Source organism: Panthera leo, chromosome B4, assembly GCF_018350215.1.
Source record: "Panthera leo isolate Ple1 chromosome B4, P.leo_Ple1_pat1.1, whole genome shotgun sequence".
In the NCBI taxonomy this organism is placed as follows: domain Eukaryota; kingdom Metazoa; phylum Chordata; class Mammalia; order Carnivora; family Felidae; genus Panthera; species Panthera leo.
Window position 1 is genome coordinate 92,830,962 of NC_056685.1, and position 12,875 is coordinate 92,843,836.

General features: G+C 40.7%; 1 protein-coding gene across 3 annotated transcripts in view; it reads right to left on the reverse strand.

The window, feature by feature from the left end:
• Positions 1–12,240, reverse strand: part of MDM1 (Mdm1 nuclear protein) — a 34,527-nt gene extending 22,287 nt beyond the window's left edge. The window contains exons 1-5 of one of the 3 annotated variants that reach the window (XM_042947112.1): positions 11,946–12,190; positions 10,795–10,909; positions 6,882–7,249; positions 5,421–5,555; positions 765–932 (exon numbers count right to left, since the gene is read on the reverse strand). In XM_042947112.1, the coding sequence (XP_042803046.1) occupies positions 765–932; positions 5,421–5,555; positions 6,882–7,249; positions 10,795–10,909; positions 11,946–11,963 (804 nt within the window). In that variant the 5' untranslated portion in view covers positions 11,964–12,190. Of the gene's footprint in view, positions 1–764; positions 933–5,420; positions 5,556–6,881; positions 7,250–7,505; positions 7,743–10,794; positions 10,910–11,945 lie in introns of those variants that run through there. The other 2 variants (XM_042947113.1, XM_042947114.1) reach the window with 2 other exon arrangements.
• Positions 12,241–12,875: the final 635 nt, after the last annotated feature.

The following is a 12,875-nucleotide window of genomic DNA, read 5'->3' on the forward strand; positions in this document are numbered from 1 at the left end:
TGCTGACAGCTCAGAGCCTGGATCTTACTTTGGATCCTCTCTCCCATTCTCTCTGCTCCTCCCCCGCTCACTCTCTTTCTATTTCTCTCTCTCAAAATAAATAAATAAACTTTAAATAAAACAAACAAAATACATGTAAGTATGCATGTTTCTGTTTGACTTCCATTATTTAATTTAAAGTGTGTGTTTCTATCGCTACTGTTACTCCTATAGCTCACATCACTATAAGGCTAATCATTTGCTATTAGACATAGCAGACTTACTTTCTGTGTTGCTAAGCACTTGTCACATATTACATTTATTTAGTTACAACTCTGTCTCCTGTGTGGGGTTTAGTGTGGTCATCGTTGTATTTTCAGTACTTACCCAGTGCCTGGCCCCCACTAAGTGCTTAGTGAACATGTGGCACTTAATGGACAAACAAATGAATAAACTAGCTAAAACCCAAATTCTCAGGTGGTATTCAGTAAAAGATAATGAGTAGAGTCTAAAATCATAAGTCTGTTATTTTGTTTAAAGTAAAGAGTTGATTGGCGCCTGGGTGGCTCAGTCGGTTGAGCGTCCGGCTTCGGCTCAGGTCATGATCTCACAGTCCGTGAGTTCGAGCCCCGCGTCGGGCTCTGTGCTGACAGCTTACAGCCTGGAGCCTGTTTCAGATTCTGTGTCTCCCTCTCTCTGACCCTCCCCCGTTCATGCTCTGTCTCTGTCTCAAAAATAAATAAACATTAAAAAAAAAAAAATTTAAAGTAAAGAGTTATGAATACCTTCTTTTCAGGAGATACTGTTTCAAAATTTCCATTCTCTCTCAAATCATTTCTTAATTTTGGTTCTTTCACTGGAGATAAACCCTTGAAATTTCTTCTGTATTCAGTTTCATGGATGATTGAGTTACCTTTGAATTGTGGAACAAATTTGCTTTTATTGTGGAAAACCTTAAAACAAAAATTACTGTAGTTTAGTTTTCTTGTTGGTTAAATACACAAAACTTAGTTTCTGAACTGCTTTAAAATTTCATATATAAAGTTGAATTATAGGATGTCAAAAAAGTGAAATTATAAGACTGTTTATAATTTCGTATTATTTCATATATCTAATTAACATCCAAAAAACAACAAAAGCAAAAATAGACAAACTAAAAAGTTTCCATACAGCAAAGAAAACAATCAATAGGGTGAAGAGGCAATCTTGGAATGGGAGAAAATACCTGCAAATAGTACATCTGATAGGGGTTAATATTCAAAATATATAAGGAACCGAAGCACCTTGCTAGCAAGAGAACAATCTGATTTTGAAAATGGGCAAAGGGACACATACATCAATGGAACAGAATATAAAGCTCCAAAATAACCCTATGCATCTACAATTATTTACAACAAAAAAGCCAGGAATATACACTTGGGAAAGTATAATCACTTCAACAAATGTTGTTTGAAAACTGGACAGTCACTTGCAAGAGGATGAAACTGGACCCTAACTTCTGCACTATTTAATCGGTACCCCGCTCCTCCTAATCGCCTCCATTGTGGCAGCCTCCAAGAGTTACAGCCAGAGTGGACTGGTAGCTGGAGCGATCTTCGGTTTTGTGGCCACCTTCCTCTGCCTGGCGAGCATGTGGCTGTCCTACAAGAACTCATGTGGGACCCAGTCAACAGATGCCGCTGTCTGAGGACACCCTATGGCCAGGCCCAAGGCAGGCCCTGAGACGGGAATGTTGGGGAGCCGGCCCCCAGGAGGGGCTTCTGAACTTCTGCTCCTGTGCCAAAGCCCTGCCCACACTGCTGGGCACAAGAGGGGCCTTCGACATCCTCCTGGGCTCCTGAGCCACTCTCAGCCTCTCTTTCTGGTCTTCCTTGGAGAATAGTCCTCCCCGCCTGGGAACAAAAAGCAGCCTCCAGGGAAATCTAGTCTCTTCCTCCTGCTTTTAGAAGCAACCATCTCAGGGACTGATGACCCCACTTACCTACCACAGTCCGGGGGGTGGGTCTGAATACTCCTGCCTAAATCTGCTTCTACTCCACATTCCTCAGGGGAATGAAGCTGTTCTAAGTCCTCTTATAAAAACAAAGCCATGTCCAGGGCACCAGGGTGGCTCAGTCGGTTAAGTGTCCGGCTTCGGCTTAGGTCATGATCTCATGGTTCATGAGTTTGAGCCCTGCGTCGGGCTCTGTGCTGACAGCTCAGAGCCTGGAACCTGCTTTGGATTCTGTAGCTCCCTCTCTCTCTGCCCTCTCCTGCTCACACTCTCTTTCTCAAAAATAAATAAATATTTTAAAAAATCAAAACAAACAAACAAAAAAAAAATGGGCAGAGGAATTGAATGCATATTTTTCCAAACAAGACATAGAGATGGGCCAGCAAGTACATGAAAAGGTGTTCAATATCACTCATCATCAGCCACACATAAATCAAAACCACAAGACATCACCTCACACCTGTTAGAATAGCTATTATCCAAAATACAAAAGATAGTGTTGGCAAGGATGTGGAGAAAAGAGAACCCTTGTACACTGTTGGTAGGAATGTAAATTAGTACAGCCATTATGGAAAACAATATGGAGATTCGTAAAGAAATTAAAAATAGAATTACCATATGATCTAACAATTCTACTTCTGGGTGGATTTCCAAAGGAAATGAAATCCGTATCTCAAAGAAATATCTGCACTCCCATGTTCATTGCAGCATTATTCGCATTAGTCAAGATATGGAATCAACCTAAGGGTTCACCAATAGGAATGGATAAAGAATGGTAGAATGGATAAAGAAAATGATACACACACACACACACACACAAGAATATCATTTAGCCTTCAAAAAGGAAATTCTGTCACTTGCCACAAAATGGATGAAACTGAAGAACATATGCTAAGTCTAAGCCAGGCACAGAAAGACAAATACTGCAGGTTTCACTTATATGTGGAATCTAAGTAAGTGGAACTCATAAAAGCAGAGAGTAGAATAATGGTTGCCAGAACTAGGGGGTGGGAGAAACAGGGAGATACTGGTCAAAGGGTGCAAAGTTCCAGTTTGCAGAATTAATAAGCTCTGGAGATGTAAGGTGCAACATGATGACTAGAGTTAATACTACTAACAGAGTTAATACCTGAAATTTGCTAAGGGGATAAGAGCTTACAACACACATACAAAAAGCTAACTACGTGAGGTGTTAATGTGTTAATTAGCTTGATTTTGTTAATCATTTCACAATGTACAGGTACATCAAAACATTATTTACATACTGTAAATATATAATTTTTGTCAATTATACCTCAATAAAGCTGGGAAAAAACCCAAAGATCAACTTTCTACACTCACTACTATGTTGTGAATAATAGTTACTATAATAAAAATAATGTTTAAGCCAAAAAGATAATGAACCATATCTTTTCTCCCCAGTTTCCTACTCCTCCCTCCCATCAGTTTGATAATGGGATAAGTACAACTGGCATATTTAAGTGAACATAGACATTCACTTTATAAGGCAATTCTGTTGTCAGCTCTACCAGGTTTTTTTTCCTTCCTTGGCATGATTTTTTTTTTCTTCCTCCAAAAAACAGAAGATTCTTAACATTGTGAATATCTGATGTGTTCTTTTGTTGTTGTTTTTTTTCCTTTGCTTATTTTTAGCTCAATGCAAGGGGAAAAAATCAGGTAATAATGATGTTTCTGTTTCTAAATGTTTCCCTTTATCCTTAGTATTTTATAATAGGGTTTCTATTTTATGGTATATTATCACTGATTACAAAGAAAGCAAAAGGAAAAGATGTGGACCACAAATAAGGTATATTATAGCTTTGCAATGCTGAATAACACATCTTCATACAGATCAAATCCAGAGTATCTTTTCCCGAGTATAACCTCAAGGACTTTTCTGCCAAAAATTATTCAGACTCCTTTACATATTAATATAAGACATCTTTTTAGAAAACAGGTGTTTGATAAAATAGAGCTGAATAGCTCCTTCAGAAGTTCCCTATCAACAAGCATTGAAAATTTCTGTCACAGGACTCTTTAATCCACAGACCCTGAAAATGATATACTTTGAATTGACAAAGAGCATTTACTTTCCCCCCAAATTCTCTGAAACTCCCACTAATGAAAGCAATAAAACTACCAGTGAAGGTTTGCTAATGATTTATTTTATATTATACTTTGGTCCTATAAAAAGGGCTTTTCTATACAATGTCTCCACTGAAATATATAAAAGCTGTCAATGGGGCTTTGATTTGAATTAGCTTTAGCTTAAAGATGAAATGTTCTACAAAAACTGAACAGCTACAATTTTCAGGGAGTGATTTTGTAGATACACACACTTACTATCCAAGAACACTTGTGAGCCAACAAAAGAAGTACTGATCCTCTACTGGGTTCATGAAGGGGACATACGTTGCCTTAGCTATTTTATATGCTTCTAAAATGTTCTACAAATTTCACAGTTTTTTTAGAAACCTGAATAACAAGTAAGCCCAAAGCTGCCACAATTTTTAGGATCACTAGAATTATTACATTAGTGTAAGAGGACTGATATTATTGTCTTGTTGAATCTACCCTCTCAGTCCTGAGGGGTATATAAAGTTTACAAACGAATGTTGAGATACAGGAGAAAATGAGCCATAAGGGTGTATGAAGGGATGTGTATGTGTTCATAAAGAAAATGCAAAGATCTAGAAGAAGAAAAGTCTAGGCTGCCCTGGGCCTCTGAAGATATTCTAAATGCAAGTATTTCCTTACCCAGGCCCAGAAGGATGGTTAAGAATATAAATGAGAGTTAAAAGCCTAAAAACTGTCTAGAGGATGACAGTAGTAAAATATTGAGTGTTTATTAGTAATGGTGGTCGAGCACCAAAAAACGGTACAAGATACAAAGAAATCTAGGAGCACATTTAGGTACCATCATAGCTTTTGAAGTTTATAAATGTCATCAAAATGACAATTTCTATTACTGCTCACTTGATACAAAAACAAGATTATGTATCTTGTGTTATTTTTAACATATTTTGTATTTTCTTAAAATATTCAGGGTAGTTATGCCTTTCTTATCAGACAGAAAACATGCAACATATTAGTCAACAAAACACAGTATTTTAGAATAAAAGCAATTTAATATTTTTTTATTAAATAAACAAAATCTCGCAGCATGCAAAAACTTACCAGTCCTCATGCTTCATTACCCTGTCTCATATTTAGCGTATGTGATGGATCTGGCAACAGTGACCATCAGTGGCCTAGGATAGTGTCATATTACTACTATAGATCGAAGTAACAGAAGGATGTTAGGAAAACTCTTATTTTCACTTTTCTAGAACCTACCTCCAGGCTCACTGAAGAAGTACCTAATTTCTTTTAGCCCTTAGTTCTGTGTAAATCTGCATTACTAGATCAGAGGATGATACTTAAAAATATATTATATCCATTCAACTACCTGATTGGCTGTAAAAACTGGAGCAGCTTCTTTAGGGGTCTTCCAAACAAACTGCCTTTGATATTCAGAATTTCTCAAGATATCATGTGAAGGAACAACAGTCAGTCCTGCTTTCTTCCGAAGAACTCTATTCAACTGTTAGGGAAAGAAAAACCCCAGCCACAGTCATTAAAAGTTTCTGTTCAAACTTTTTCTTTTACTGTGGTAAAAACAAAAACCAAAAAGACATTATAACATATTTCATATAACATGAAATCTACCCTCTTAACAAATTTTTAAGTATACAGTATTGTTAATTACATGCACACCGTTGTACAGCAAACTCTTTTTAATTGATGATCTCTCTTTTAAACTATTTAAAATTTCTTTCTGAATATTGTCAATGAATCATTGTGCATCCCAGAAAAAGATAGCACCTCTCAGTCTCTTCCTACCAATTTTTCACAATTAAATCTATGACTAAGAAACAGCAGCACCTTGCCTTATTCACACATTGCTTCTGCGACACCCCTTCCCTTGCCCACCACTTACACATCACCTTCCTTGATTCTACTGTACCCCCTGGTTTTTGCAATGAGCCACAGATTCTTCACCAACACTTCTGAATGCCTCTCCGTGGTTCCAGTCCACAGTGGACACGAAATGGGGAAGAGGTAGTGGACTGGAGAAAAATGTGGGAGGCAGCGAGATGTCTGCACAAGTCCCCAAAGCCTATGCTTATGTGCTTGCAGGGATGTTCCACAGGCCAGGTGTGACATAGGAGAGCAGAACTCTAAGATCTTTGAGATCCTGCCAGAACTGCCCTTCCTTTTGTATTCTGTCAAGTGAGATGTTGTTTGTGTCCACAATAAGAAATTGAAAAGGGCCTAGGTAGAAGTCAGCTCACCACCCCTGCCAGAGGTAATGGCTTACTACTCCCCTTCTCTGTCTCAATTTGATCTCTCCCTTAGGACTTTGGTGCTGATATTTGATGAATAAAATCCAGAGGCAGGCTGCCCATCCAATGAAGAGATATCTTAGTATAACCAGTACAAACTGGCAACTATTAAGAATAGAACTCATAAGAGGCACCTGGGTGGCTCAGTCGGTTGGGTGTCCGACTTCAGCTCAGGTCATGATCTCACAGCTCATGGGTTTGAGCCCCGCATCAGGCTCTGTGCTGACAGTTCAGAGCCTGGAGCCTGCTTCGGATTCTGTGTCTCCCTCTCTCTCTCTACCCTCCTCCGCTCATGCTCTGTCTCTCTCTGTCTCAAAAATAAACAAACATTAAAAAGAAAATTAAAAAAAAAAAATAGAACTCATAATAACTAAAGTCAACAGCCTCTTAACTATTCTATAAGACATTAGATTAAAAAAATAAAACAATGGAAAAATTTTAAGCATAAAATGTAGTATTAGTGAAATGATGACATTTACAAAGAATTCTATGCTTTTGAAAAGAAATACTGTGAATATACCTACCCCATTATCTACATTTTCTGAAAGCAGCTTGGTAGAATGCTCCAGTTCCCCATTTTCATTAACCGGTATATGACCTTCTATTACATCCTCATTATTTTCCACAATATCTGAAGCCCCTTCAGCTCTGGAGTCTGTAGAGTGAGACCTGGTTCTTTTGGGAACCCTGGAGGCTTCTAGTGCAAGAACTCTTTCTTGGTTAACATCTTCTTTTTGTTCTGCTTCTTGTAATTCTGTTTCTGTGGCTTCAGGTTTTGGTGACACAATATCATTCTCTGAGATAGCTCCATTCCACTCAAGAGATTTTGAAATTTGTGGATCATGATAAGGGACTCTTCTTTTTGAAATAAAACTTGGCTCTTTTGTGATTCCTACAAAATACAGTATACAGAAATAGCCATAAAGCTCTACCATAGTATAAAGTTACAAAGACAACTTTTAATAACACTTAAGAGAGGAGAAATGGAACTGAAAAATCCCAGGTGAGATACACACAATGTCCTTAAAGTTGCAAGATAAAAAAAAAAATAGGTATAGTTCGTTCTTCAACATAAAATCTTTAATTTTGCTTTTAAAAAGTATTAACATTTTTTTGACATAAAAAAAATTAAAAATTGGGGTCACAATGTTCGAGTTACCCCAACACAAGTCACTAGAATCGCAACGTGACGGGCCTGGCAAAGCCAGCAGGACATGTTGCCTCCGTTTCTAATTACTTTCCTGTGCTACTTAACAGAACAATGGGCCCTGGTACTGTCAAAATTTGGAACTTTTCACAAAGCTTCTCTTATGCACAGTAGACCAAGGTGAGAAGGGATGAGATGTCATTATGCTGGATCTTGGTTCTACATTTGCCTTGATTTCCTGAGAATTAAAGAGAATGAACCCTTTTAACAAGAGCTAAGATACTATTTCTCTATATTTCTGTCTGGCAAGCAAATGTCCAAAAAACTTAACCTTCTACCCAAGTAAGAGGAGCTCTGTGGAATGACAGCCACTGGGACACTGTCCTAGTTTGGGGCCATTCTTTAAATAGAAAGACGACTTAGCAGGGTGGGGAAGAAAGAATAAGACTAGAGGGAAGGAGAGGAAAGGTGGACTGAAAATCTGGCATGAGTTCTTTAGCCTCTGTCAAGGATGATTTGGCCATGGAACCCAGGGTCCCCTCCCTTACAAGACTTCCTTAGATTAGTGGTCTTCAAACTGGGTGCATACGTGTCTGGAGGCATATGGAGACATTCTAGGGGATAAGCAGAAATGGGCCGTGTAAGGGAATCATTTTGCAGATCTTAACTCTGTATGCACTACATCCCAACGTTGGTCTGCCTGAGAGTTGCACCTGCTGTCTGTAGTCTTCGTTCCCACCCCCGCCTTCCCACTTCACAAAAGGAAGACACACCTCTCAGCCAGCCCCAAGGAATAAAAAATTCTCGTAGGTGGGAAAGACAAAGGGACAATTCAAAAAAGTATAACTACCAAGAGAGAGTACCTGACAGCAAAGCAAAGAAGGCAGAGATGACAAATAACAAAAGAATAGTGCCTTATTTTACCCATCTTCACACTTTTCCCATCTAACTAACTTAGATGGTAATTTGGGGGTAAGAGGGTTGTCATGTGAAATGAATATATGTTAACACATGTTAACACATTTATAGGGATTGAAAAATAAAGTTAGACTTTGTTCTCACAGCAAATAATTCTAATTTGCCTGATTAGTTTGCCAATGAGGACTGACTTTACCACTTACATGATGAACATTTACCGTAAAGTGAATCAGCTATATTGGCTGCTCCAAAGTTTTAACAGAACGTAAGTGAAACATATGCATGATATTCCATATGCCAGAAATCACATCCTTTGATTTCACTTTGTTACAAACTGAATTTGTTACACTTATGATAAAAAAAATTAAATGTCAACTTAAAAATGTGAGGGCCACCTAGATGGCTCAGTTGGTTAAGCACCGACTTTGGCTCAGGTCATGAACTCACGGTTCACAAGTTCGAGCCCCACATAGGGCTCTCTGCTGTCAGCACAGAGCCCACTTTGGATCCTCTGTCCCACTCTCTCTCTGCCCCTCCCCGCTCGCACACGTGCACTTGCTCATGCGCTCTCTCTCGCTCTCTCTCTCAAAAATAAATAAACATTAAAAAAATGTGAAAGGATGCAAAGACTTTCTAAATACTTTTAAGGGATATGAAAGCAAAAATTTGAAGACCATTGCTCTAGACTTCTCTCTGTTCTAACACAGAGAGGCTTCTGGTAGAAGAGCAAAATGAAAGGGGAAGATTCTCAAGTGGTCTGCCATAATCTCTGAGCACCAGCAAAAATACACTAAGGGGAAAAAATACACTGTTAACAGAACACCCAGCCAGTCCTAGGTAAAATGGCTGTTATTCCTCCCACCTGCCTTTCTGAAGTTCTCACTCTGCCCCTCCCCCTAATCTAATTGTTTCCCATTCACATACCTCCCCTAGACCATTCCTGCTTTCATAATGTACCATACTCTAAAGTGGCTTTGCTCCCAGTCTTGTCTCAACATACCCACCCTCAAATGTAACTGATCTAAGCTACAATGTTATATGCACAACACTCTGGTTAACCAATTCCGCAGTATCATAACAGGCCATCAGTGGGATATATATACTTTAAGATTTATTTTGTATTAATCTAATAGAGCCTCAAATTTGTAGAATTTCGAGTCATTTGGAGGACTGAGCACCATCTTGCCCAAGAAGCAGAGACATCCAGTGTTTGAAGTCAGGCTCTGGGCAAAGGATCCTGATGCTTTAGAGGAACCAAGAGCCACTGACTCTAGCCCACTTTTCCCTTTTTTCTCCAAATCTAATCCCAGAAACCCTCTCCTCATTTTACTAATTTCCCAGGCTTGGGAAAATTATGCTTATTTCTCATACGTCTTTTCTTTTCTTGGCTTCAAATATCTAATATTTGAGGGACATACATACCATGCATAAAGCATGCTCACATGTGAGGCCCCAAGCACTCACCTGTATATATGCACCTGCCCCTTAACAAGGAATATCTCATTTAATCCCTCCCAGCAATCCTGTGCAATGGGCTTCCTAAACCCCACCTGGTAAAACAGGTCAAATTTTCCCAAGATCAAAGCTAATGGAGGTCCAAACTCACGTTCATTCATTCAAACACTGGTTTGCATAAGCACTGGAGGAGATGTCATCTACTAGGCAGGAAGACAACCAGAGCCCTTGCTCTTCGAGATCTTCTATTCTAGTGAGGGCCAGTGAAACAGGCAGGTAGGATAAAGTCACTCTGTTTCTTTTCCTCTGCACCATTCTCTGGGAAACCCTGGCCTAGGGCTGACTTCCCTGGGATACCAGGAGGAAACATGTGTGATGACAAAAATACAGCCTCTGAACTCATGGGCTTTCAACAAAACAGATTTGATTTCACATCATGGTTTTGCCACTTACTAGCTATGAACTTTGGGCAAGCTACTTAATCTAAGTTTCCCTTCCTCAAGACCTTGGGAGAACACCTCCCCAGGCTTGACTGCTCTCAGCCATCCCATCTCAGCTCAAGTATGACTCCTCAGAAAGGCCTTTCTTGACCACTGAAGCTAAAGTGGCTTCCCTCCAACCCACCCCTCCCTCAAGTTATCTATATGCTAGCCTATAACAACTTGAAGTCCCCTAGTTTATTTATTGAGTTACTTGTTTACTTTTTTTGCCCACAATTAAGGGTCTTTGTCTGATTCAAGGCTATGTCCCTAGAAGCTGGGAATAGTCCTGGCCTATAGCAAGCCCTCAGTAAATAGCTGTTAAACAAATATGTCAACCAGACCAATGGAACAATGCTTCACAATTCTTAATCATTTTTGCAAACTTAACCCCAAGCTTTACTTAAGTTACAACGACTATTAGTTTGTTCAGCTTACCTAATTGATCCGATCTAAGTCCAGCCCATGGGTACCTTCTCCCCACCGAGGGATTATAGGACTCTGACAAATATGACTTTTTCCACAGAAAGTTTCTCTGGTATTCACTCAGCCCCTGAGATACAAAATAAAATTTAAGTACAACGCAATTAATGGACATTGTTTTAAAAAAAAAAGACATCAGTAAAATAATTTCGGAACCATGAAAAGAGTTGAAAGCCTGGAGATTGATAAACACAGAAGAGCTCCCTAATAACAACTAATATTTACCCAGCCCTGTGCTAAGCAGTTCACACGTCTTCTATCCTTTAATCCTCACAACCACTTGAGGCAGATGCTGGCAGGAATCCGACTCCCTGAGCAGCTACCTTTTTGCTGGTTGTCTGATTCCAAAGCCTGAGCTCTTGTCTGATAACAGGTGACAATCTAAATCCCCATCGCTATAATTATCCTTACTGATTACACTGGCAGTGAGTACACAGTATCAGGTATTAGGCCTAGTACCTCTCGAAATGTTGTAAAGTCAACCAAAGACGAATTCCCATCCCATTCTGGATACAAGCCCTTAAGATAAAAGAATAAAACAGGGTTTGTGGAAGGATGTGGTCAACTGTTATGCTGATGGGTGCCTGACCCTGACCCCTACCACCTACCTGAAACTTACACACAATATGAAAACTGTATATTTCTTACACCCTATCTTTACCTAGCCAGGGTCCCATTTCTCGATCCTTTAAAAGACATAGGCACTTTAAAGTTTTAAAGGGCAGGTAGGGGGCGGAGGGTAAAAGGCTGAGATGTGAGATGGGCTACAGGTGTTCCAATCTGAAGCCACCTTAGATCCCTTTACAAAGCGCCCTCCTTCCATCACCACTCCCCTGTGCCCTCCAAAATCAATCTCTCTCAACACCACCAAACGCCTCCATACTGCAACTCGGAAATGTGTGTGAGCGGAGAGGGAGCTAGGTGGAGGAGACAAGCATCCCTCAGGATCTTGGCAAGCAGGCTCGGGAGCTGACAGGCATTGCGGGGCCCAGGAGCGCCGCGCAGAAAGCCAGCGCGGCCCCCGTGCCGGCACCCGCCCAGCCGCGACTCCGCCCCCCCCCCCCCCCCCCCCCAGCAGACTTCGGATCTGGAGACCACGGCCTCACCTTGAAGCGCACCGGCATGTCGCTCGGCGCTAGAGCCCCCGCCACTCCGACAGTTAACGGGACAAAAAGCCCCGAGGGGGCGGGGCGACAACAGTCGGTTCCCTAGCAAAATCCTCAGCCTGGCGTCCCCGACTACGCGCCGGCGCACTCCGCGCTTCCCTCCTTGAGCCCCTACGCTCTGCCTTTCTCCGCCCATTCTGAGGTTTAAGAACCAATAGAGACCCCGAGAACTTCTTGCCGTCATTAAGATTCGACCAATCAGTGCCCGAATGGGGGACGCCCGCCTCCCGTGACAAATCCCGACGACTAACAGAAATGGCGGGCGGAAGACTGGCCAATGAGGCTCCCGGAACCGGGTGGGTGGGGCCCCGCGGGAGCTTTGTCCTGGGGAGAGTTCAGCGGCTGCTGGTATTGAGGGTCGTTGTGTGGCTGTGGGTCTACCTGCCGGTGGGATTCGTATGTTACCGGCCTCGCTGGGCCGGTTTCGTGACGTCAGAAAACATGAAGGTGTGTTCTTAATTCCAAGTCTGTGACGAAACCGAAATGTTTTCTTTTTCTGAAATGAGAATGTTCAGGTCTGTTCTCCTGAATATCAGGTCCTACAACTGAGAGCCATGTTACATCACTTACTGTCGCATCAAAAGGGATAGGCTAAAAAGAAGTATTGCTTAGGCAGGCCAAAAAAAAAAAAAAAATTTTATTTACTCTTGAAAGATAAACTGCTTACTTTCAGTGATGTTTTTGCCTCCCACTACCCCGCCCCCGCAAAAAAAAAAAAAAGTATATATAGCTCTTAATATTAGAAAACATTAATGATGCTTGTGAGTCTCAGCTTCTAAAGCTTCAGCGTTGTCTCTCCTCTCATTCATTTAAAAAAATAAAATTGCATCTGATTTCAATAGACTTGCCATCATCATCAGTAAGTATTTT